The 27,070-nt window shown below is 47.4% G+C and overlaps 1 protein-coding gene across 8 annotated transcripts in view; it reads right to left on the reverse strand.

Annotated features, from left to right (window-relative positions):
* Window positions 1-21,944: 21,944 nt before the first annotated feature.
* LOC142488020 (uncharacterized) overlaps window positions 21,945-27,070 on the reverse strand; it is a 43,499-nt gene continuing 38,373 nt past the window's right edge. For 4 of the 8 annotated variants that reach the window (XM_075588365.1, XM_075588358.1, XM_075588364.1 and 1 more), the window contains one exon: window positions 21,945-25,345. In XM_075588365.1, coding sequence (XP_075444480.1) covers window positions 23,163-25,345 — 2,183 coding nt within the window. In that variant the 3' untranslated portion in view covers window positions 21,945-23,162. The remainder of the gene's footprint in view (window positions 25,346-27,070) is intronic. The other 4 variants (XM_075588360.1, XM_075588361.1, XM_075588359.1 and 1 more) reach the window with 1 other exon arrangement.

Genomic DNA, 27,070 nt, shown 5'->3' on the forward strand with positions numbered 1-27,070 from the left:
TCCCTGCCACTGGATACAACCGCCATATTGATGCGAGGTGCCCCCGTTCCTACCACCCCACCCAAGTATGTGGAGTTGATGCGGTATATCCGGAGACATGAAGTTACAACTGCTGCTAATATGGATTGCAGAGCGATCCAAAATGGCGGTTCCCTCTTCCCTGGGATACTGCGTGGGCCAGTTGCAGAAAATGTTGCAAGAACTTCACTTGCAGAGAGTTGGCTGGGATTGGTGCCAAAAGGAAAACCCCACCCTGCTGGGAGGTATGGCGCGAAAGCTGTGGCCGTGCCCTTATGGACTGTGACAGGCTCAGAACCAATTATGGGCCCTAACGTGAATCTGTGGGACCCTCCCCAAACATTCACCAGGGGGAGGGGTCTCTACCTCTGCCAAGCGAAACCCGAGTTGTCTGAGGGAGGAGCTGGATGTGAGCTTCCTGTCCCACAGTTGCGAGGAGCTGGTGAACAGGAGAGACCACTGTGCAAAGTGTCTCCCGTAACCAGCACTACAAAGAGTGAGATGGACATTGGGGTATATCCCTATTCATTGCCAGGAGGCTTCCTGGTAGTCAAGCCTGGGGACAAAGAGACATTGCGGTGCCTGTGCATGCAGTGCAGGTTGCCCGGTGGAGAAGCCAGTACAATGGCTAGGTGCCCCCAATGTGGCGTCCACTACCTAGGGGCCGTGCAGCCCTTCGTACCAGGGCAGACCATGGAGGCGAGAGCGGACACAGCTAAACTGATTGCTGAAGCCTCGCTCTCGGTCAAAGCAGAACCAGTTGAGTGTGAAGTTACTCCACAGAGGAAGGCACCACAGAGGAGTTCCTCATCAGAATCATCCCCATGCGGACGCAGGGATCCTGATGAGGTGGAGGCGCTGCACTGGATATAGGTAGGACTCGCACACACTACCTCAGCTGCCTGTCTGGGTTGACATCCCCGAATACCATCATGCGGGAGACTCAGGAATCCTGTTGTCTACAGGTGCACCACCAGACATAGGAAGAAGGGGGTAGGATGGTCCGTGGTTCACAGCAACTTCAGCAGCCAACGCATGGATGTCTAAAAAAACTTTATTGATTGATCGCTAGCAGCAAACATCAGGCAACCACTCTAACATGTTTCGTCCAGCTACACCAGAGGAGGAAGCCGCTGCAGAATTCCCTGCACCAACAGGGACGGCTTTTTCGTGAGTACTCCTAACCTCCACGCGGTATTTCAGGGAGATTATTGAGGTGGTTAGTGCCGGGCTGTGATTTACTTGGGGGCGCCCCTTAGGGAGGTGCCCCCCTGTACCTCTATCCGGCTTACTATTACCCAACTCCCTGTTCTCAATACCGGAGGCTTATTGTTTCATTTATCATTGCTGGGTCTCTCTTCAATCAAGTTGCCAAAAAGTGTGTGCACTACCTGTTAGCAGCCTCGGTATACTGGGTAATTCCAAATTCTCTAGCACCACCAGACATGACCACGTAATGGGGACTGGTTAGACTACAGGGGCCAATATGAGATTGGGGGGGTCAGACCAGTAGGGAATACCCGTTACATATATATAGGTTGTGAGCTGGGGGTCTAGAAACAGTTAGAAAGTACTATATAATGTATGTAAATATTGATGTAAAATTGTGTGCTATGTTTATATATAGAGGGTCTTAAAGAAGTATTCGGCAACACAGAAAGATACTGAGGTGGATGCCACGATAAGACCTATGAAAAGATGTTGCTCCTATTGTTGTATTCTTCCACAGCAAGGGGAGCGCAGGATGTTCACAGCGTAATCATGAAAAAATAAAAGGATATAACATAGTGCAACCATGTGTGTATATATCAGGAGTATATAGGGCTGTAAGATAGTAGCACTCACACTTTATCCCCAGAAATCAAGCAGTACAGAGACTCTATCTCTCTCTGAAACGAGCAACCTTCAGTGGTAACTTCCAACACGATATTGTGTCTGTGGGGTAATCCCTCCTTCCGTATCATACAAAAAGGATAAAGACTGACATGGTGTAGTTTATCTATTGTTGTGCCTGTGTCTCCTCTCCTTTTCCCTTGCCCGGCCCCCCCTTCCTCCTCCCTCCCTCCCACCTTTTCATCCTGACCCCGTCCCTACCTGGCCACTTCCCCATCGCCCCCCTTTCCCGGTCCTCCCCACTGTCTTCCCCTCCCTCTTTGTCCTCTCCCTCCTCCTCCACCCTTTGTGCCCCCTCCCCCTTTCCTGCCCCCTCTCTGGCTCATCGCCTCTTCCCCCCTCCCAGACCCTCTCCCCCTTCCAGAATAAATATCATCTCCAGCTCCAAAGTTCAAATGCGAGATACAATTTTTGTTAAGTTCTAATATTCAAGAAATATATTCCTGATATAGATATATGTTTATTTAAATATTGTTTACTGTTCCACATGTTTGAAATTCTTTGTTACTAAGAGCCAGTGGCATGTCTTGTCTTAAGGAATGAACCTAGGATGCCGATATACTAAAGAAAAAGTTATGTGAACATGTCAGAATGGGTTTATAGGGCTATACTACTTTGGTAAGGAGAAGCCGAAACATGTACCCCCCTCCTGGTCTTGCCCTAGCCTCCCTCTCCTTTCATTTAGTTTGAAAGCTCAAATGAGCGCTAAAGTTCATGTAAAGATTCTATAGGTGAGAAATGTTTTCTTGGTATGGTTGTGTGTTTCTCTGTAAACTTGCTAAATGTTCCAAAATCTGGGAAATTTGTTTGGTTAAATTTAAAACCCGGAGAGCTCTGTGCTCTCCCTTAATAAGGCTCCCACGCGTGGTGCTCAGGGATGTCTCCCAAGGCATTAGGCCTGCACTCCTCATCCTTAGGGCAATGAAGGATTCCACTTTAGGGCGTATATATTGCCCACTCTTTTTCTCTCCTCACTTTCTCCCCTTTTCTTTCTCTCGTCTCCCTTCCCCGATTCTCCCTCCTGCCCTGTCCTGTCCCCCACCTGTCGGGGCCAGCCAGAAGTGGACAATCACGTTTTACATTCCTGTTCTTCTTGTAAGAGTGTATAGGGTTAAAAAATAAAAAATAAAACACAACTTGGGAAAGTGGTTGGTACCCTCACACCTTTCTTTAATATGCAAACATGTAATATAACTTTAATAAAATTGATATCAATGAATGTTAAAGGTCTAAGCTCTGTGGTTAAGGGAAGACTGGCCCTTCAGGAACTTAAAAGGGCCAATGGGACATATTGTTTTTAAAAGAAACCCATTTTAACACTACTTCCCCCCCAAATACTTTTGGGAAGACTTATCCCCAGGCATACAATGCATCTTTCTCAGCCAAAAAAAGAGTAGCCATACTAATCAAAAACAATATTCCGTTTGCTCTCAACAAGACATTAGTGGATCCAGGAGGTAGATTTTGAATTCTACAAGGGTCCCTGTCGGGAGTCCCAGTATCCCTGGTGAATGTTTATGACCCAAACAAAGGCCAAGCAAATTTTCTGAGGGAAGTTCTAGAAATTGGAGAATGACAGCCTCCCTCTTCAATAATTATGGCAGGGGACATGAACATAGTAAGTGTCCCTGACCAAGACAGGTCAAGTGTCCCGGGCATCTCTCATCCAAGACCGGTCCAGAAAAATGCCAAAAAATTTAAGGAGATATTAAAAGATTTCTCTCTTACGGATATCTGGAGAGTACAGCATCAAGGTCAGCGTGATTATACGTTCTTCTCAGCTCCACATCAAACCAACTCAAGGATTGATTATTTTCTGGGTACCAAAGATATTCTCCCGACAGCCTCCCAGTCAAATATAGGCTCAATATCCTGGTCAGACCACGCCCCTGTCGAATTAGTGCTCACTCTCCCCTTCGGCAAAAATAATCGCTATTATTGGAAACTAAATTACTCTTTACTGAATTCGCCAGATGTAGAGAGCACAATTAAGCAAAAATGTATAGAATATTTTTCAATAAATAAAGGTTTAGTAGAGTCCCCGACTATACTATGGGAAGCCCATAAGGCGTCAATTAGAGGAGACCTTATATCCATAGCGTCTTATAAGAAAAAAGTTAAACAAAAATTATATAAGGAACTCTTAGATAAAACTAGGGCTGAATTTAAGCAGATCCAACTAGATGAAGTAGAGCGCGCGCTACGGTGGACAAACCAACGTTATTACGATAAGGGCAACAAGGCAGACCAGTTATTGGCGAACAAACTAAGAGGTCTAAGGGTTAAATCCCAAATCCCCATGATACGAACCAAATTAGGAATTTAAACATTTGACGAAAAAGAAATTTCTCAAGAGTTTTTTGATTTTTATACTAAATTATATAACTTAAACTCCCCTCAGAACTCATCATCTGGTTCGGTAACAATATCTGAGTATCTAGAAAAATGTAATCTTCCCACACTACGAAAGAAGATTCTCAAAGACTAAACATGAAAATATCTCAGGAAGAACTTTCAGATGCCATCAAACAATTGAAAATAAATAAAACGCCAGATCCGGATGGTTTCTCCAACCAGTACTATAAGAAATTTAAGACGGTGATGTTACCGTTTATGCTCAAAGTTTTTAACTAATTTCTGGAGGGAGCGGATATACCAACCTCAATGTCAATGGCCAATTTAGCTATTATACATAAAGAAGGAAGGGATCCACTCCAATGCGGAAACTACCGGCCTATATCCCTCCTCAACTCAGATTTAAAAATGTATAGTAACATTTTGGCAAATCGGCTGAACCCAATTTTACCGAGTTTGATTCACATACAGAATATCAAGTGGGGTTTATCTCGGGTAGACAGGCCTTAGACAACACCCGAAAGATTATAAACATTATCGACCACGTGCACCTGCCAGGTACGAATGCTATCTTACTAAGCTTAGACGCGAGAAAAGCATTCGACAGAACAAAGTGGGTTTTTGTTTTTTGTTTTTTTTTAACAACCTTTTTTCCTTTATTAGAGACATGTATAAAGGTTACAAACAGTGGTTACAATCAATTCAGTACACTGAGCAGTGAGGTCGTCAGCGTATGACTGTAAGGTATATCGGGAGTCTCAATAAGTCCTTTTCCTGTTTTTTTAGTGGGAGAAGAGGGGGAGTATGGGGGTGAGTTGAGGGGGGGATGAAGTTAGGCCATATTTCCCTCTATTCTTGAACCATGTGGACCACGTGCATCTCATTGCTCCGAGCTCAAGTTTCTGAGGAGGTTTTTCCTTGTACTCTTGGGACCACAATAGTACTGGGAGGGGGACGGGGGATGCGTGGCGGGACTCTATTTCTAGCCAGCAGGCAGAGCTCGGGGGGTTGTTCCAAACCACCGCCTGCCTTAGCTGGGCTGCATGGTAGTATTTAACCACGTCAGGCACCCCCAGTCCACCTCTCGTCTTTGCGGCCAAGAGTACTGACCTCGGGACTCTAGGTTTGCGTTGTTTCCAGATGAAACGTAGGATATGTGATTGTATATTTCTTAACTCGACTAGGGGGACTGGAACTGGGAGTGTTTGGAAGTAATACAATAGACGGGGGAGGATATTCATTTTAGCGGAGACAATTCTACCAAACCAGGAAATCTGGTATATATTCCAAGCGTCTAGGTCTCTCTTGATTTGGCTAAATAGAGGGGGGTAGTTAGTTTTGTAGAACAAGTTGTATGAGCTAGTAATTTTTATTCCCAAATATTTTATGTGGGAGGAGTTCCACTTATACTTGTAGTTTAATTGCAGAAGTTTCCAAATGGGGTCAGGGAGGGATATGTTCAACGCTTCGGACTTGTCCATGTTTATCTTATAGTCAGAGACCTGACTGAATTGGTCCAATAGTTTCTGTAGATTAGGAAGGGAGATATGTGGGTCAGCTAGGGTCAGAATGACGTCATCCGCGAAAAGGGATATTTTATAGTTTTTATCGGCGATTGTTATGCCTGTGATATTTCGGTCGGCTCTGATTTGAGATGCTAGTGGTTCAATCGAGATTGCGAAAAGCAGGGGGGAGAGGGGGCAGCCCTGCCTGGTTCCATTTCTTATATGGATAGGGTTGGATTGTCCTCCCGGGAGTTTTAAGTATGCGGTAGGGTTCCGATATAGGGCTCGGACACCTTTGAGAAAAGGGCCCGAGAAGCCGAATTTAATCATGGTTTGGTCCATTTGATCCGATCAAAGGCCTTCTCGGCATCTAGGCTAAGGATCATGGCCTGGAGTTTGTTGAGATGCACGTGGTCGATGATATCGATGATTTTACGGGTGTTGTCAAAGGCCTGTCTTCCTGACACGAAACCCACTTGGTCTATATGAATTAGTCTGGGGAGAATAGGGTTTAGCCTATTTGCGAGGATCTTGCTGAAGAGTTTCAGGTCTGTGTTAAGCAGGGAGATCGGTCTGTAGTTACCGCATTGAAGCGGGTCCCTTCCTTCCTTATGAATAATGGCTAAGTTGGCAGCTGAAATTGTGCCCGGGATCGGTTCTCCTTCTAGGAAGGAGTTGAACATATCAATTAGGTAGGGGGAGAGGGACGATATGAATTTTTTATAAAAGGCGTTCGCAAAACCGTCAGGGCCAGGCGTTTTGGCTATCTTAAGGGTGCCTATGGCTTGGGACAGTTCCTCCTGTGTGATTTTGTGGTTCAGGGCTGTGAGTTCCTCGTCAGTGAGAGAGGGTAGATTGCATCGCGCCAGAAATTGTGAGGCAGTTTCTACGGTGTCTGGTTCTTGGTTAGGAGGGTGGAGATTATAGAGATCTGTATAATAGTTTGCAAATTCTTGGGCGATTTCTTTTTCCACATAGGTAGTGTGGCCGCCTTTGGTGCGGATCTTTGTGATTTGGGCCTTTGTCCTAATACCTCTTAGTTTTGACGCTAGGAGCTTGTCTGCCTTATTGCCCCTATCGTAAAACCTCTGGTTGGTCCATTTGAACGCTCAGTCTACCTCTACTAATTGGGATTGTTTTAGCTCAGATCTTGTTTTGTCAAGTGTTCTGAGTAGTCTTTTGGAGGGGGTCTTTTTGTGTTGTTGTTCGAGGGCTAGTATCTTGTCAGATAGTGCTTTTTGTACTTTAAGCTTAGTTTTTTTCTTATAGGATGCTAGAGAGATTAGTTCTCCTCTAATTATTGCTTTGTGGGCTTCCCACAGTGTAGACGCTGCGGGGACTGACCCTTTATTTGTTTCAAAGAATGAGGCTAATTTGTGCTGGATTGATTCTACAATCTTTGGGTCATTAAGGAGGGAGTCATTAAGTTTCCATTTATACGAGGAGCTCTTAACAAAAGGCAGAGAGGGTCAATTCGACTGGGGCATGGTCAGACCATGTGATCGGGCCTATGTTGGAGTGGGAGGCTGCCTGGAGACATTCGTGGTGCCATGCAAATAGTCGATCCGCGAGTAGGATTGGTGTGGGGCCGAGAAGAACGTGTAGTCCCTCTGGCCTACGTGCTGGGCCCTCCAAATGTCCGTGAGGGAGAAATTCTGTAAAATCTCTCTAAACTTTTTCACTTTTTGCTGGGTCTGAGCAGTGTGTTGAGAGGAGGGTATGCTAGACTTGTCCTGCTCTGGTGACAAAACCATATTGAGGTCTCCGACCAGTAGTAGTGAGGCGAGTATTGATTGGTCTAGGGATTCTAAGAAATCCTGTAAGAATTGTACTTGATTTTCGTTGGGGGCGTAAACGTTAACAATGGAAATGGGGTTTCCGGATAGGGAACCCTGTAAGACTAAGTATCGTCCCTCTGGGTCTCGGACTATGTTAGTAGGGGCAAAGGGAACATTGTTTTTTATCAGTATGGCGACTCCCCTTTTCTTAACGGGGGAGGAAGCATAGAAGGCCTGAGAGAAGGCCTGTTTGAACGTATTGGGGGGATCGTTAGAGTTAAAATGGGTTTCTTGAATGCAAATAATGTCGCTCTTGTTTTTTTTAAATTCCTGTAGTGCTAGTTTACGTTTCCTAAGTGAGTTGAGGCCCTTAACATTGAGGGAGGTAATTTTAATTGACGACATTATTGGGGGGGGGGGGGGTTCCCAGGGCTGGGAGGTCTGGGCCCCGTATTTTTCCCATGACGGCGGAGGTCTGGTTCCCTGCGGGGGGAAGGGCTGATGGGTTTGTTTTCTGCCTTACGTTCCGTATTGATGTGGGGAGTCGGAGAGGGCAGGGGGGGGTGGACTGGGCGGGGCCGGGGAGGGGGAGGGGGGACACACACATAAGGAGAGGAAGAAGTGGGCTTTTGGAGAGCCCAATAGTATTTTCCTTTGGCACCTTTGTGTCAAGGAAAATGGGGTCAGGTCCCCTGGAGATCCTTCCGGAGCGCCAATCATGGGGCACTGTCAGGCTAGGGTGGTCCGACACCCCCCCTATTTTGGTTAACTGGGGGGGGGGGTCTACCTATGGTCATTGGGAGGGGGGAAACTCGGGTGAGTAACTTGTGTTCCCAACTGTGGGATAACTTGGGGGGGGGACGTCTGGGGGGGGGAGTGTGGGGGGGAGGATGGAGGGGGAGGGGGGGAAGGGGGGGGTGTTTGGGAGCAGGTGGCGCTGTTTCAACACCTTCATAACCGTTCTCATTTATCACAGATTGTCAATAGAACCTATTGTGCTGTGGTTATGTACAGGACATTTCAATGCATTAATCCACCTTCATTTTCCATATCTTCACTACACCATAGAAACTATTGACGGTGGGCATGGGGGGCATGTGGAGGGGGATGGGGGTGGGGGGGGACGTCTGGGGGGGGACGTCTGGGGGGGAGGGAGGGGGAGGGAGAGGGGGGCGGTTGGAGGGGGGAGGGGGAGAGTGGAGGGGGAGGGGGAGAGTGGAGGGGGGGAGGACAGGGGGGGGAGTAAGGGGGAGGGAGGGGTGGGTGGTGTGGGGGCTGGTTGTGAGCGGGTGACGCTGTTTCAGTTCCTTCATAGTCATTCACATTTACCACAGATTGTCAATAGAACATATTGTGCTGTGGTTATGCACAGGACAATTCAACACATTAGTCCACATTCATTTTCCATATTCTCACTATACCATAGAAACTCTTGACGGTGAGCATGGGGGGCGTGAGGAGGGGGATGGGGAGGGGGAAGGGGAGGGGTCGCTTAGGGGGGGGAGGAGGGGGCGGGGGGGGGAGGAGGGGGCAGGGGGAGGAGGGGGCGGGGAGGGAGGTTGTGGGGGACGGGAGGAGGGGGCGGGGGAGGGAGGTTGTGGGGGACGGGAGGAGGGGGACGCATATGGATCTGACATTTGTGGGCGGGTTGTATTTTTCCCATCACCTTCATAGCAGTTCTCATGTATCACAGGTTATCTGTACAATTTTGATCTGTGGTTCGGTGCAGGACATTTCAGTACATTAATCAACCTTCATTTTTCGTGTCTTATGTACACCCTAGAGACTACTGGGGTTCGACTCAGTTGGTCATTGGGGGCGTGGGGTTCTGCTGAGACAGGTTTTGGGTGCACCAACCGGTGATGTACGGGGGGGGGCGTGCGTGGGGAGGTGGGGGGCGGAGGGGGGGGGAGGGCGTGATGATCTGGGAGGGGAGACCCATGGGGGTTTTACTATCTTGAGCATGTTGTGTTTTTTCGTCCCCTACATTACAGTTCTCATTTATGACAGGTTATTGTAATCACATAAGGACTCACGATTAGGTGCAGGACATTTCGGCACTTTAGTAGGATCTTAGCACGATCTACTCCTCTTTTTAACACCACAAAAACAATTAGTGACCGGATCAGGGGGTCGCTGGGGAGGAGCGGGGGGTAAGAGAGGGGGGGGGAAGAGGGGAGGGAGAAGGAGGGTGGGGAGGGATTGGCGGAGGGGGGTCATTGACATATAGCCTTAAACATAAGCATCACTTAACAAGCCTATCACTGATAGCTGGCGTTCGGCGCAATGAGCCCCTGGGGGGGTTGTAGGGCTCCCGTGACAGACCTGGGTTACCTCTTGAGTCCGGGTGTGCCGGGGCATTGGGAGGGGGGGGATGGGAGGGGGGGAAGGGAGGGGAAGGATGGGGGGTGGGAGCAGCGTTGGTTGGGGTGGGGTTCCTTTAGAGGGTGGTGTCAGCTAGCAATGCTCTGGGGGCCCCTAGAACATACCACTCCATTTGTTGTGGTGGGTATACAGAGCCCTTTTGGGAGAGACTTGGAGCTGGGTATGGGGGGGGGGACCGTTGAGCCCGTCCGTGGGGGGCATATGGAGGGGGATGGGGAGGGGGGGGACCGCTTAGTTTATACGACCTGAGTTCAGAGGCTTGCAGCAGGGAGGCGACAAACGTCCACTTAAAGTTTTCTGAGTTTGTACCACAGCGAAAGACCTGGGGCTACGTTGTCTCATCTGTCGCGGATCGGGAAATCGGGCCTTTTTCGGGGGGGGGGGGGGGGGGGAAGATCGTTCCGGTCCCTCATTAGGACAGTCCGGCAGTTCTGGTCCTTTATGGCCCCCCCTTCACCGGGGGAGCGGGTCCGTCGGTGGAGGTGACGTAGTGGGCAACGGCCATCAACTTGTCCTCGACCGATCATCGACACCGTCTCCCATCAGTTGCTCCTCAGGGACTGCTGGGCTGCGGTCAGGGCTGGACGTCAGCTGGATCGTGGCAAGGGCGTATGCGAGGGGGCAAGAAGGAGTGAGGTAAGGAGAGGGGGGAGGGGGGGGAGGCAAGTGGAGGGGAGGGGGGGGCTGTGCTCAGAGCAGTTCGGAGGAGAGATCTCCTACTTGTTAAGGGGGGAGGTAGGGAGGGGGGAGGAAGGTATGAAGGTGGGGGTACGTGGCGGGGAGAGAAGGAGAGAGGGGGGGAGGTAGGTGGAGGGGGGCTGTGCTCAGAGCAGTTCGGAGGAGAGATCTCCTACTTGTTAAGGGGGGGTGGTAGGAAGGTATGAAGGTGGGGGTACGTGGCGGGGAGGAAAGAAAAGAAAAAGGAGACGGGGGGGAGGAGTGGGTCCAGTTGGGCCAGCACTTTAATGGTTCAGGGGGTAATGTTGAAGAGAGTCAGTATGGGTGGGTTGGACATCTGGCGAGGATGGAGCGAAGCGGGAACGTAGGAGTAGCAGGGCCGTTCAGGGGCACCGTTGCGGGATTTGAGGCTCACTGGATCCTTTGATTAGCGAGTCTTTCTGAGGCTCTGGGGGTTTCGGTAGGTTCAGGTCTTCCTGCTCGGGGGGGGCGTTCTTCTCCTCTTGGGGGGGTGATGCCGATAGCTTTGAGGAAGTCATTAGTGTCCTCCGGTCCGAGATTGTGTAGAACCGTCCATTCCTCGGGACTATGAGTTTGAAGGGGAAGCCCCAGCGGTAGGAGACTCCGCGGTCACGAAGGAGAGCCGTAAGGGGTTTCATCTCCATTCGCTTCATGACCGTGGACCTGGATAGATCGCTGTATATCTGGACAGTGTGGTCGTCCATTGTGGTCGTCCATTTTGATATCTCCCGCTCTTCTTGCCGCCATCGAGATCTTTTCCTTAGCTGTGTACACATGATATTTCACAATCACGTCCCTTGGGCGGTTAGGATCGGGCGATTTAGGGCCGAGCGCTCTGTGTGCCCTGTCAAGCTGGAGCTCGTGGTCGGTTAGGTCGGGGACAAGATTTAGAAAAAGTTTTTTGAGGTAGGGCTGGAGGGCTTCAGGCGGGACTGATTCAGGGATCCCTCTGAATTGTAGGTTCTGCCTACGGTTCCTGTTTTCATGGTCTTCGGTGGTGTTCTTGAGGGCAGCGATCTCATGCCCCATTCTGTTGATGTCATCTTCCATATTGGAGTGGGTTACTGCGAAGGTGGTAATTTGTGCTTCCACTGCCTCTGTTATCGTGGTTAGGGTGCTTAGGTCCGATCGAATGTCCCGCAGGACCTTCTCAAGATCTTCTAAAAATCCCCTTCTCATCTTGAGGAGTAACGACTCGAAAAACTCTTTATTAAGCATCTGATGGGCCGGAAAAGCTTGTCCGAGCAGTGCGGCCTCCGCGGCCTGCTCGTGCTCCTCGGTGCCATCTTGTGATTCTGAAGACGGCTCCATCGGGCGCTGAGTTGGCTGAAAGATCTTCGAGACGGGGTTCGGTGCCTTTTTTTGTTGTTTCCCCGCCATCCCTGGTGTCTTAGGGAGGGTGCTGGCCACTTTTGGGGGGTGTTTGTGCTGTTTGAAGTGCTTTTCTGGTAATCTTTGTAGGGAGGGTGTTGGGAGCTCGCCGCCTACCCTGCCATTCACGGTGACGTCACCGGAAGTCGCCTAAAGTGGGCTTTTTATAGACCAAACAATGATAACATTCGGATTTAGGGGCCCGTTCTTGGAGGGTGTTAGAGTGTAAGGAATCTGGGAACACGTCCTTTGCGATGTGTTCCCTCCTTACCTGTCTCTGCGCAGACCTTTGTAGCCCCTGTAAGTAAGAACGGGCTACTTCTCCTTCTCCTACTGGAGTAAGCCCTGGTAAGGGCAGGCGCCAGTAGTAACCATGGGTTTTCCCCCCTTCAAGCCCTGCCTGGAGTGATGGAGGTGGTGCCCCTGACTCTGTGCAGGCCTAGACAGAGGGGATGTACTGCTGACATCATGAGGGGCAGGACTGACTCTATTTAGTGGGCTGTCCTGTGTGTGTCTGAGTCAGTTGGTTCTGTCAGTTCGTGCTGCGAGTTGAGTGAGAGCTGAGAGAAAGATGTGGCAGTTCAGAAGGCTCAGTTCTGTGAGGATGTCAGTCTGAGCTGGAGCAGAATCTGGAGAGCAGAGTGTCAGGACTGGCAGTCTGTGGAGAGCCTGGAGGGAGTATGATGTCCTGGAGCGGAGGAGAGCGCTGGTCTGAAGTGTAGTAAGACCCAGCAGAGCGCATGCCTGACCTGAGAGGCCTTGTTCCACATGAGAGTGATATTTGTAGGAGAGAACTCAGAGCCCCTCTGAGTAGAGTGGACAGGACTATAGAGGTGGACCACTGCCCCTCACCCTATTTAGGGGGTGAGGGGAAGGATATCTAGCCTCACTCCTAGGGCCTACCCTGTGAGGTGGAGGCAGGGGTATTGAGGCCCCATTCAGCCCATCCTGCTGGGAAGCATACATCTGGAGGGAAGGAGAGGAGAGAGACGCCTGTACCTTGGGAGCACGTTTTCTATGAACTACTCTTTGCATGAACTGCTGTGCACTACCTCACTGTGTTACCGAAGAATAAAGACATTGCTGCTGTTTTACATAAGACTGTGTGTGAGTTCTGGAGCATTCACCCTGGGACCAGGGTTCTTTCTCTGTAAGGGTCCTACCCCATATCCCTGGAGAATGGAGAATGGAGGCGCTGCACCACTAAAGACTGAAGGCCATTACCCCAGAAGCCTGTCCTGTTGTCCCCAATACCACCGGGGGAGACTCAGGTCCTCCTGTTCCACGCAGGTATGTAGCACCATGTACATGTAGCCAGCCCTCACTACACCCTAGATATGCTATCTGTGTCTGGGGGGGGGAGAACATGGGTTACATCTCCTTCCTGGCACCTGCACGTGCGCGCACCCCCGCTCTGGTTACAGAGCGCGCTCGTACATGTGCAGCTTTTCTAGGTCTGCCACGAAGCTTGGCTCCCCCCCATGGATACGGCGCGCTTCTGTCTCGTGCGGCGCGCTCATGTGACGTCGCCCCAGCTGCGCGGCAACTGATTGCCACTTGTTTCCTGCAGCCTATCCTGGCCTCCACAGAGACCGCACCTCCACTCCGCCTCTCCTATGACTGGTTCCTGTTTGCTATTTAGTTCCTGTTCAGCATCTCCTGCATTGCTGAGCATAACTTTTGTAGCCTTGTGCTCCTGCGTCTGTTGTGCCTTGCTCCTGTCTTATTCTCTATTGCAGTTAACTCCTTGCGTATCGACCCGGCTTGAATACTGAACCCTCTCTGGATATCGACCCCGGCTTACCCTCGACTACGTGTACTTCTCCAAACCCAGACAACGACTTTACGGACTTCTACGATTCTGATCTCTCCAATCCTAGACCTCGGCTTAACGGACTTCCACTACTCTGATCTCTCCATCCCAAGACCTCGGCAAGTATTCAGTTAACCCACTCTCTCCAACCCAGACCCAGCTACGTTGACAATCCACCTGCCAGGAATGCCTCTGCTGCTGTGGGTGCGTGGTTCTATACTTCCCCACCTCAGTACTGGGGTCCTGTCTTGTTCGTGGGTAGCGCAAGGGTTACATAGAGCACTTTACAAGACGCCCACAGCGTATGTCAAGCTTCCAGTCGGAGACACAAGCCCTATAAAATAAAAAATGGTACCAGACAGGGCTGTCCTTTGTCTTCTTTTCTTTTTGCATTGTCGATTGAGCACCTCGCAGTAAAGACAAAGCTAAAATAAAAGGAATCAAAGTTGGAGGGACTAGTTACAAAATGTCCTTATTTGCAGATGACACTATAATAACATTGGCCAATCCATTGACATCCCTCCCAAACTTGCAATCCCAACTAGACCAATTTGGCAAAGTTTCAGGGTACAAAATTAACAATGATAAGTCAGAAGCCTTGAACTTATTTCTTATGGCCCCAGAATTCAAGTTGCTACAAGTAAACTTGAATTATAAATGGAGCTCTTCAAATATTAAATATTTAGGTATACAGATAGCAAGCTCCTACCAATCTCTCTATCAAAGTAACTTTCCATCCCTTTTTGCAAAAATCAAAAAGGACCTACAGAGTTGGAGTGGGTATCAGACATCTTGGTTAGTGTCACCACAAACTAAGCGCGACCACGGTGCTGAGGCAGGGAATTAAGTAACTGTAGCGATGGAGAGGGGGGTGGGCCCAGTAATAAAGGGGTTACACCCCACAGGGCCACCCCCACCATCGTTTGGGAGGCGAGGGGTTAACTGTTATAATGTTTAATAGTGTTTTTATTCCCCTGCCTCATTGCAAACTGTGTCTCCACTGGTTATATGTATTTTTCCCCTTATATTGTGCACACAACTCATACACTGGGATCAGGTCGGGAAGGAAAGGGTTAATTGCATTAAGATGTTTATAGCCCTTTGTTCCCCTTCCCGCCTTTTCTATCTCCATTTGCAGCCCATCCTATAGGCCGCCATTGGAGCTCCATGCAAGTCAATGGAGATTTCCGTAGTTTGGGTCTAATATCAGAAAAGACCAGTAGTTGGCGCCCGAGGACAAGCGGAACGCCACCATTGAAATGCATGGAGTAAAGTATTTCAATGGGGATTCTTCGATTCCGACCTCCAGGAACGAGCTGGCAGCTGGCCAAACCGCAAACCCCGAAAGCGGATACAATTTCAATAAAGAAGCTTTGATCACTCAATTGGCGTGGGAACTTGGTCACGGCCAAGTTCATTCATATTAAAATTGTATCTCCGGCCCTAGGGCAGGTAGTGGTGTAATTCTTTTTGCCCCTAGCTCAGGGGAACCCCCTTATTCGACCTCAACAGGGTACGACAGTCAATGGTGGCGAGAAAGGGTCGAGCCGGCCATGAGGGTCCCACCATTGACCGCAACGGCGGAGAAAAGCCGCGTGGCTTTTAAACACTATGTCAGAAAGTGTGAAAAGTGTAAACCCATAACTCCGGTTCTGTAGGGACTAGAGGGAATTTGGCCACCATGTAGTCACTGCTCTGGCATGATTGCATGGCAATTTTCAGCCCTCTCCGATCAACAGGACGGAGTATGGGTAACTGTCTAAAAGGTGATTCTGCCATTGACTTCAATGGCGGAGTAATGCAGTTTCTGATATGTCGTTTTAAAATGTATTCCTGTAACTCCGGTTCGGCGGGTCGCAGCGAGCTGACACTTGGCCACCATGTAGAGTCCCCTTGGCCACCATGTAGGGTCTGGCAAGTTTTAGCCCGCTCGGCCCAACCGAACGGAATATTTTGCTTTATATAAAATATTGTAATATTACTGTATTTTATGACTGGTACAAAGCCCGGGAAAATCCCTGACCCATACGGTATGTTAATGGTCAGGGGGCGACAGTGTGTCTACACTAAGGCCACTGATCAAAGACTCATCCCCCCTGTTTGTATATACAGGGTGGAGAAAACGCAGGACATAGCCTTTCACACAAAGTGCTATAATTCACACCTTTAGTTAGGTTTCCCCGGCCCAGATCCCCATCTGGCAGACTTGGCGACGCCAACTCTTTGGTGGGGGGGCTAGGAAAATGGGAGCCTGACTAAGGGGTTGTGCGCATGTGCCAGTTACCTGGGGGCAGGTACCAAAATGCTTCCCACGTTAGCTGGCATAAGGTAATTGGGTGCAGGTAATTGTTAACCAATACCTGACACACAATGTTAGGGTATATGGCTTAAATAAATATAAACGAGTGTAAGCTGTATGCCCAATGTTGTTCGTGACTACTTCTAACTGATACCTGATGCCTTGATGAATTGCTAATCCAGATCCCGATTACTTAATTGTCCATTCCCTAAGTAAGTGTATATATTCTGTGTGTTATTTGACCAATCCTGTGTGTTCACGTTCCCTGAAGGAATAAACTTTCTTTATCATATCATAGTCGCATTCAATTCAACCCAGTGATTTTGGTGTACATTATAACCCTGCACAAGCTATCGTGACAGTAACGCTGACCCACAGCCACGCGGGCGCCTAGAGTGTAGAGTAGTCGTTCAAGCCAGGTCAGGATTACAGATAGTAGAATGGTTTAAGGTACTTGCCAGGTTCAGGAGAGGAGAGTTGCGGATCGTCAGTGTACGTAGTCAGGTTCAGGATTGGAGAGTACCGGAGAGTCGGGGTACGTAGCCAGGTTCAGGATAGGAGATAGTCGGATCATAGGAGTACTTAGCCAAGGTCAAGACAGGAGCCAGGAGAATGGTCATACAAGCCGGATCAGGAGTGGAGAGAAGCGGAGTCCAAGGAGCTAGCAGGGTTCAGGCAACAAGAGGTAAATCAGCAAGCAAGGTCAAGAGGTACATCAGGAACAAGGATGTGGCAAGGCACGGCGTCACAATGACTATGCTCAACAAAGGTTGGAAGTAGACTGAGATATATATAGGAATAGCCTCCAATGGCCAGCCAGGGCGGAACCAGAAAGTGAGAGTGTATAGGCTGCTGGTGCACACAGGGGTGCACTATGATGCAGCCTAATCAGGATTGAAGGTAGAACTGCTCGCGCGCCGCCCCGCGCGCGTTACGGAGGCCAGAGGGCGGAGTTTGGGTCACGCGTCACTCCCATGCCGATTCCTTGGACCAGAGGGGGCGGGGGGTGGCCAGTCGCGTGCCGACCGTGCGCATTACGGAGGTCAAGGGGTGAGGCCTGACTCGCGCATCAGCACGTCGTATGACAGTGCGAGGGGCAGGGCAAGGATCCGCAGATGCATGAAGAGACTGCGCAGGGTCCGCATGTCACAGGACCAGAGGAGTGCGCATCTTGAGTGTCTGCTGCAGGAGGGCCAGAGAGGAGAGGAGACGGTCCATGGCCGCCAGGATGGCGAATTCTTACAGTTAGGAAGAATAGCTTCAGTTAAGATGAATATACTTCCAAGACTTCTGTACTTTTTCCAGACCCTGCCGATAAATGTCCTCCTGCCTGAGCTTAAAAATATCCAAAACCAGATTTTTCCATTTATATGGAAAGATAAAAGGCCAAGGGTGGCAAGATCGGTAATGTTAGCACCAAAGGGATGCGGAGGATTGGAAGTGCCGGATATTATCAAATATTACCACGCGGCCCAACTAAAACAAGTAGTAATGTGGAATAATGACCCCCTGGGGATTGAGTCCTACTATGCGAGCCCTCCCTCTCCATGGCACTGTGGTCCCGGAGGGGGGAGAGATGCTCGCGGATGGTCTCAGCCTGGGAGCAATGAGGTTCACATGGAAGATATAGTGCAAAAATAAAGGGAAATACAATTTGTCCTCATTCCTGACTCTATTTACTCCCATATTTGGAAACCCAGAGTTTCCCCGGGCTGCTCTCCAAAGGATTTCAAACAATTTAGAGATTTAAACATTAACATAGCAGACGATTTGGTAGATAAAGGTAAGATCCTGTCATATCAAGACCTTCAAAAGAAATATCAAACTCAGAATCTTCCGACCTTCAGCTTTCTCCAGATCAGACATTTGCTGCAAGCAACCTCACAAAGAACAGAATTTACCAATCTAACAACATTTGAAAAGCTGTGCGGAAGGGGTTCATACCTGAGGGGTTTGATTTTGGAAATATATACGGGAATAGCATCGTCAGCGACGGCCACCAATCATAGTTATATGTTAAAATGGGCAGAAGACCTCAATATGGAAATAGAGACGACTGGGAGCATATCTGGGAATCGGCAGCTAAAACGTCAATTTGTACAACAACAAAAGAAAACATACAAAATTCTATTTCACTGGTACGTAATTCCAAGCAGGCTGAGCCAGATCTTCCCTGGAACCCCTGATCTCTGCTGGAGGGGGTGTGGCCAGAGAGGAGATATGGCTCATATCTGGTGGACTTGTCCGCAGATTCAAAAGTTCTGGCTTGATTCAGGACATGATCCAGGACCTCACAGAAGTAAGAATACAGATAAATCCGCTGACTTTTTTTTACTGGCCAGGCCTATTGAAAACCTTCAAACACCCTTCAGAAAATGAGTCTCATTTATCCTTACTGCGGCTCATTGTTCCATAGCTGCGGCTTGGAAGAAAATTAATGTCCCCTCTAAGCGAACTGTTGTCAGAGGAGTGAATGAGGTCAGACTCATGAAGAAACTCTCAGCACAACTTAGTCAAAAAATTGAACAATTTTATATAACATGGGAGCCATGGCCACAGGGCTAAGAATTGGGAATTAACTTAAAAAAAACCCCAAGGAACAGGTTTCTAGGACAGGGATAGTAGTGGCTGGGGACCTTGTGGGCGGGGTGAGAGGGGGGGGTTGGGAGGGGACTAATCCTTCTCCCTCCCTACCCTCTCTATCGCGGTCCCATGAATATCCACCCTCCCCTTTCCCCCCTACTTCTCCCTCTTATCTCCCTCTATTCTTTCATTTGTCTCTACAGGGATATGCAAGGGGAATCTGCCTTGCAAAGAAAAACTGAAAAAGGGTTCATGGTTTAAGGAATCTCTGGAATTAGTACAGATACAGCTGGTTCTGTTTGAGTACAAGTTTCTGGTTCTTTGTATATAAAAAATGCTGTAAAGATACCCCCTTGAAACGCTGTTATATTACTAATTTGTTTATCCCTGTAAAAACCAATAAAATAGTTTGAAACAAAAAACACACTTGTGTAGGTATAACAGTTTTACTGCACAGACTAATAATAACAACACTCCAAAACATACAAGCCTCACAGGGTCGTACCCCTTCACCCTGAGCACCCAACACTCTGGTGTCCACGGAGTCAATCACCCTCCCACGTGTGTGACAGCGCTGCCCCACTAGCCCGTGTATGGTTGGTGCACTTGGTGAGATGAGATACCAGCCGGGTGTGTCCACACATGGGTGCGCAAGGATGAATATGGGATCCACGAATCCGAAGCAATGAACCGTGACGCCTCTGCCTCTACGTTGGGTGGGTCCTGCGTGGATTGTACCACCTTAGAGTCTCTGTGGTCATAGATGGATGATCTTGTCCCAGATCAACCTGGTCCAGGATGCAGCCATGTTCTGGCTTTGTCCCTATGCACTGGTTCTATAGGGCAGTGTCCCTGCAGCAACCACAAGTTACACAGGGGAGTCGGGCCTAGCTGGGGCCTAATAGGGGATATCTGGCCTAGTGCAGGTGCCACAGACACATGCACATACCTCTTACCCCTTCCTTGTCCCAGCTCCAACTGGCGTGGCTTGCAGCACACGAAAATTATCTATCTGCAGAGCAGGAGGATTCAGGAGCCCTATTGGCTGATACGCGCTATGTGACTCTGTCCCAGAGTCTCATGGGATATGTAGTCCCTGCTTGTAGCCTCTTCCTATTGGCCGCCATTCACGCGCTTGTCGTGCGAATGCGCAGCATCTCGCGCATGTGCAATTACCTCTAAGATGGCGATGCCCTGCAAAGGGAGCCACCAGCAACGCGATCGCCATTGCAACCTTCCCGGCACGTCCAGAACCTGCTCCGTGCCTCAGCTCCCACCCACAGCCCTCCCCATCCTCCGTTGTCGGTCACAGCCGCAGCGGCAGGTAAGGGAATTTAGGGGAACCAATGGGGTCAAGAGGAGCCCAAAGGGAGACCCATGCTATACACATCTGCACACCTCTTACACAAAGATATGCCCTTTCCTCTGTTGCTCGACTGCTAAAACTCTGTCAGACCCTCATTCTCTCGTCTCAATTACTGTAACCTCCTGCTGTCTGGCCTTCATGCCTCTCACCTGTCTCCCCTATAATCTATCCTAAATGCTGCTGCCAGAATCACTCTACTTTTTCCTAAATCTGTCTCAGCGTCTCCCCTGCTGAAATCCCTCTCCTAGCTTCCTATCAAATCCTGTATCACACACAAATCTCCTCCTCGCTTTCCACTCTTCTGCTCCTCCTTACATCTCAGCCCTAATTTCACTCTATACACTATCCCAACTCTTGCATTCTGCTCAAGGATGTCTTCTCTCTACCCCTTTCGTATCTAAAGCCCTCTCCTGCCTTAAACCTCTCACTGACTGCCCCACACCCCTGGAATGCCCTTCCCCGCAGTATCCGAATAGCACCCTCTCAATCCACCTTTAAAGACCCACCTGCTTAAGGAAGCATACGGGTAGCTCCATGGCTGATAATTTACAAATCATACATAAACCTTGGCATCTTCCAGACACACTTACCAGAACGCCCTCCTACTGTCTCTGTACGTTCTTACTACCAACCAATTAGATTGTAAGCTCTTTGGAGTAAGGACTCCTTTTCCTAAATGTTACTTTTATGTCTGAAGCATTTCTTCCATTATGTTTTATATGATTGTCACGTGCATTAGTGCTGTGAAGCGCCATGTACACTAATGCCACTATATAAAGACATAGATACCTACCCTGTGTAAACACTTGGGTGACAAGGTTTTCTTACTGAGAAACATTTTATACACTCTGCACATGGGAAAGGTTTCTCCCCTGTGTAAATGCTCTGGTGTCTGAGGACTGTCATCCTATTACAGAATTGATTATGATATAATATCCTTTTATGAATTGTTTGGTGTGTGTTGAGGTTCCTCTCAGTGCTGAAATGTTTCCCAAATTCTGTACAATTAAAAAGTTGTTCCCTTGTGTAAATCTGCTGGTGTAACAAGAGGTCCCACTTTGTATAAAATGGTTTACCACACTCTGAACAAGCAAATTATCTCCCCTGTGTGAATCATGTGGTGTGTGAGGTCATTCATTCAAGAAACGTTTTTCCTATACTCTGTCCATGTGAAAGGCCTCTCCCTGCATGAATTTGTTGGTTTCTGAAGAGGTGACCCTTAACACTGAATTGTTTCCCACACTGAACAAGCAAAGGGTTTCTCCACTGTAAATACTTGGGTGTGACAGGAGGTCACACTTTGTACTGAATTGTTTCCAACACCCTGGAAGGAAATTGTGAATCGTGGTCACAGCAACTCCAATTGTTGGAGTTGCTGTGACCACGGTTCACAATTTCCTTCCTGTTTGACGTCATTTCCGGATGGAGCACGCTGACACCACGAGCAGCAGAGATAGAAGCTGCAGTTTTCTCAGCGTTTGATCGCACTGAAACAGAGTCTGTGAGCAATGACCAGTTAAATTTCCTGTCGCAGGATACCGGGTGGAGGTGAAGCTGACGGGTACCGGACTGTGTCTCTCCAGGAGATACCTGTCTGTACTTCTACCGGATAATATCTTAGCCCACCACCCTGATATGTTTCCGGATGGGCTTACATAGCCTTATATCTATAGAATTTCATTACTGGTGTCTCTCTCCAAGACTAAAGGACAGTATCTGTTTTAGCATCGGTACACCCAGGGGTTAATACCCATATTTCTCTACTGCTTTCCAACACCCTGAACTAGGGTTAGACAATAACAAAAATACTTCCCACCATAAGAGTATTAAGTAATTTATTGTGATAACAATATTCAGCAATATATTAACACCTAATAGAAAGCAAAAAAGCAAAAGTCCTCAAAATGTTCAAGGTCATTTATTATGAAACATTTCTTACACAAATGCATTTCATTCTTAATAAAATGTAAAAAAGCAAATATATTTTAGTATATTTTCATTTTAATAATAAAAAATGTTTCAATGAAAACGTTACACTAACTACACCTACACTAAAGCCCCCTTTCTTCACCATTTTATTTTTATTTATTTATAAAATGTTTTACCAGGAAGTAATACATTGAGAGTTACCTCTCGTTTTCAAGTATGTCCTGGGCATAGAGTTAAGATGACAAATAGTACATGGTTACAAATACAGTTACATAACTGAACAGGTTATACATTATATACAAGACATTGCATGCAGTTAAAGATAATATATATTCTAGGCGTATGTAACAGTTACAGACCAGATTAAAATGTGAGACAGCCTTAGTTTTGAAAGAACTTAAACTGGTGGTGAATGCGAGAGTCTCCGGTGGTTGTTCCAGTTTTGTGGTGCACGGTAAGAAAATTTACAATTAACCCCTCGACCCCCCGTCTCCTGTACACATTAATAGGGCATGGTGAGGCATGGGTTAATGGGCATGGGGAAGGAGGGGGGTCAAGAGGCACGGGTGAGAGCCAAGAGAAATACAGGGGGAGGAGAGAAAGGGGTCGAGTCATGGTGGAAGGGAAGGGTTAAGAGGCATGGCAGAGGGGAAGAAGTTAATATGGAGGGGTGAGATTACCAGCAGGAGGATTCCTTATAGCTGCAGCATGTGAAAGTCAAGGAGCTCCCAGACTCGCTCCCACTCCACTGTCTCTAACAGACCCACTCAGTCTTCTCTCTGACAGTCTCCACCTCCAGGCCTCTCTGCCAGACCCACCCCCACTCTGCAGCTGCTGATAGGAATGCTATGGTAAGAAGTAATGGCAAGTATTGCGTTACCGTCCAATTTTATACTGTAGTATTACTATGCTACTGGTATATTACCCAACCCTACATTGAACAATCACATATTTTATCTCATGTATGAATCCTCATGTGTGGAAGGAGGCTGATCCTCTGTGAAAAGCTTTTCCCACACTACTGTATGTATATGGAAATGGTTTCTCCCGTGTATGAATCCTGTGGTGGGTGAGGAGGTGGCTCATTTGAGAAAAGCTTTTCCGACACTCTGCACATGTGAACCATTTCTCTCCTGTATGAATTCACTGGTGTCTGAGGAGGTTGCTATTAACATGTGAAGGGTTTCAGCCCTGTATGAATCCGCTCTTGTTTGAGGAGCTCCATCTTCGGAGAAAAGCTTTTACTACCCTCTGTACATGTGAATGGTATCTCTCCTGTATGAGTCATATGGTGTGTGAGAAGGATGCTCTTAATACGGAATTGTTCCCCACACTCTGCACTTGTGAATGGTTTGTCTCCTGTATGAGTCATATGGTGTCTGAGGAGATTTTTCCGAGTACTGAATTGTTTCCCACACTCTGTACATGTGAATGGTTTCTCTCCTGTATGAATCTGCTCATGGTTGAGGAGCTGTGTCTTCCGAGAAAAGCTTTTACTACACTCTGTACATGTGAATGGTTTCTCTCCAGTATGAGTCATCTGGTGTCTGAGGAGGTGGCTCATAGAACTGAATTGTTTCCCACACTCTGAACATGTGAATTGTTTCTCTCCTGTATGATTCATATGGTGTCTGAAGAGATTTTTCTGAGTACAGAATTGTTTCCCACACTCTGTACATGTGAATGGTTTCTTCCCTGTATGCATCTGCTCATGGTTGACGAGCTGTGTCTTCCGAGAAAAGCTTTTACTACACTCTGTACATGTGAATGGTTTCTCTCCAGTATGAGTCATCTGGTGTCTGAGGAGGTGGCTCATAGTACCGAATTGTTTCCCACACTCTGAACATGTGAATGGTTTCTCCCCTGTATGAATCCACTCATGAGTGAGGAGATCCGTCTTCCGAGAAAAGCTTTTACTACACTTTGCACATGTGAATGGTTTCTCTCCAGTATGAGTCATCTGGTGTCTGAGGAGGTCACTCTTAGTACTGAATTGTTTCCCACACCCTGAACATGTGAATGGTTTTTCTCCTGTATGAGTCATCTGGTGTCTGAGGAGGTGGCTCACAGTACGAAATTGTTTCCCACACTCTGTACATGTGAATGGTTTTTCTCCTGTATGAGTCATATGGTGTCTGAGGAGTTGGCTCATAGTACTGAATTGTTTCCCACACTCTGCACATGTGAAGGGTTTCTCCCCTGTATGAATCCGCTCATGTTTGAGGAGATCCGTCTTCAGAGAAAAGCTTTTACTACCCTCTGCACATGTGAATGGTTTATTCCCTGTATGAATCTGCTGATGGTTGAGGAGCTGTGTGTTCCGAGAAAAGCTTTTACTACACTCTGTACATGTGAATGGTTTCTCTCCAGTATGAGTCATCTGGTGTCTGAGGAGGTCGCTCTTCGTACCAAATTGTTTCCCACACTCTGAACATGTGAATGGTTTCTCTCCAGTATGAGTCATCTGGTGTCTGATGAGGTGGCTCATAGTACTGAATTGTTTCCCACACTCTGTACATGTGAATGGTTTCTCTCCTTTATGAGTCATATGGTGTCTTAGGAGTTGGCTCATAGTACTGAATTGTTTCCCACACTCTGCACATGTGAACGGTTTCTCCCCTGTATGAATCCGCTCATGTTTGAGGAGATCCGTCTTCCGAGAATAGCTTTTACTACACTTTGCACATGTGAATGGTTTCTCTCCAGTATGAGTCATCTGGTGTCTGAGGAGGTCACTCTTAGTACTGAATTGTTTCCCACACTCTGCACATGTGAAGGGTTTCTCCCCTGTATGAATCTGCTCATGTTTGAGGAGCTCAGTCTTCTGAGAAAAGCTTTTACTACCCTCTGTACTTGTGAATGGTTTCTCCCCTGTATGAGCCATCTGGTGATTGAGGAAGTTCCTCTTATTACTTAACTGTTTCCCACACCCTGTACAAGTAAAAGGAGTCACTGCTGTCTGAATCATCTGGTGTGGAAGAAGTTTCGTCTTCAGTGAGAAACTGCTCTCACCATCTGTACATGTAAAGGTTTGCTCTCTAGTGGGGACACAAAGGTGTGTGAGCAGGTCCCTGTCCAGTGAGAAGCTTTTGCCACACTGACAACAGAGAAAAGGCTGAGCACCAAGGCTTCTTAAATCTCTCGCATACCTTTTGCTGGACCCATATTTAGAGTCCATCTCCGCTGTGTGTTGTACAAGGTATGTAAATTCACCATCATGTGGCAATGGTTCCTTGCACGTGTCTAAAATGTGGCAGGAATCATTGTTTTTTGGCACTTCTGGGCCGCGAGGAGTCAGACAGCTTCTGGATGTATCAGAGCTCAAGTTCTTTTCCTCATTCAGGCCGTTCTCTAACAGAAGTAAACAAAAAGACAGAACAAATGTTTTCAATCTGTAAATCAAATTGCTGAAAGCAAATTACAAATCCAAAACACTGAAGAATTTATTTTACCAGTAATTAATTAACAAAATATTCTCTTCACCCAGGGTTTTATAATTGTGGCCCATGGACATCCAGTGGCCCCTAATGACTTTGGTGGTGGTCCCTAAGGCCTGAAATGTATTTGTAGCAGCTCTGACAGTGAAATCATTAATACATATATAACTTGTATTTATATACATGCGCAAACCGGGGAGGGGGGGGCGCAAAATTGTTTAGGGGGGGTGCAGGTGGCTGGCGGCGATTTTGCCTGGAGCAGAGAGAAAAGCCGTCTGCAATTTCTCTTTCGGTCATTAGGTGGAGCTGTGCTGCACAGCTCTTGCAGATCCTCCTTGTTGCATGCAGCGTGATGAGAGCGTGAGTGTGAGAGGGTGAGGGGGTGTCATGGGGAGGGGGGGGGTGAGAGGGTGACATGGGGAGTTGGGGTGAGGGGTTGTCATGGGGAGTGTAGAAGAGAGAAGGAGCACTGCCATCTGCATCCACGGTGCAAAAAATGAATATGGGCAACTCCAAATGAAATAAATGAAATAAAAATAGAACTTTATTTAATCAGCTTAGCAATGGTGTAGGACAGCGCACCAACGCGTTTCGTCCCGCAGGACGTTCTCAAGGTGTAGGGAGACATGTAATAGCATAGAATTTATCATAACATTTTCGCGCCAAAATCGGCCCATGGTGATGTCATCACTGCGCGAGCCGGAACTGAGTCGCGTCATCACTGCACGTTCCCAACCAGAGTCGCGTCAGTGAGAGACAGAACACATAGGGAGTATGATTGGCTATCATAGAACAACATTGAATACAAAAAATTTAATTAAAAAAAAAACAAACAAACAAATTTAAAACCATATAACATGGAAAATAAAAACCCACATATGAACTGTAAGGATATACACTGTTAACAAAAACCCAGTGGAACTAAAAGACAATAATAAGACTAAATAAAGATATATAGTATAATAATATATATAATATACGCCAAATGCCATAAACACTCATGGATATAAGTTGATGAAATAAAGAATAGTGTTAAATATCTCAATCACATTAGGTAGTTTATTAGCACTGGTGCATAACATATACATTGATATTATCTACGTCCACTAAAAGTATAAAAACCCTCTATCCTACATAAACAAGGGAAATATAAGTGTGTCTATAAACAAAGAGAGCTGGACTGGATTTTTGAAGATCATAAATTGTCCAGTAATATATATAGAACAATTTTTTGATACACATAAAAATATATCCCACACAGAAACTGCACAAGAAATACACATTTGAGATAAATTTAAAAAATTCATAGAATGGCGAGAAAAATGAAAATGAACCAAATCTGATTCATAAACAGGATCATCAATCTTAATAAGAAATATCCTATCTAGAATATCTAGTATTTGTAATGGAAACCTAGATAACATAAAAAAGATCATGTATCCTGTGGAATGCATAAAGAGCCTATGTGGATTGATGCTAATGATCATATGTAATATATCACGACAGATCTATCTATGTATAGGATTTATATGAATATATTGATCCATTATCAAAATTCACAGAAAATGGGTTAGATCCCAATCAATATTCATCCCGTGGGGCACCCTGTGTGACGGTTCAGGGGATTCCTTCCCCTTCA

This window comes from Ascaphus truei, chromosome 2 (genome assembly GCF_040206685.1).
Source record: "Ascaphus truei isolate aAscTru1 chromosome 2, aAscTru1.hap1, whole genome shotgun sequence".
NCBI classification, from domain to species: domain Eukaryota; kingdom Metazoa; phylum Chordata; class Amphibia; order Anura; family Ascaphidae; genus Ascaphus; species Ascaphus truei.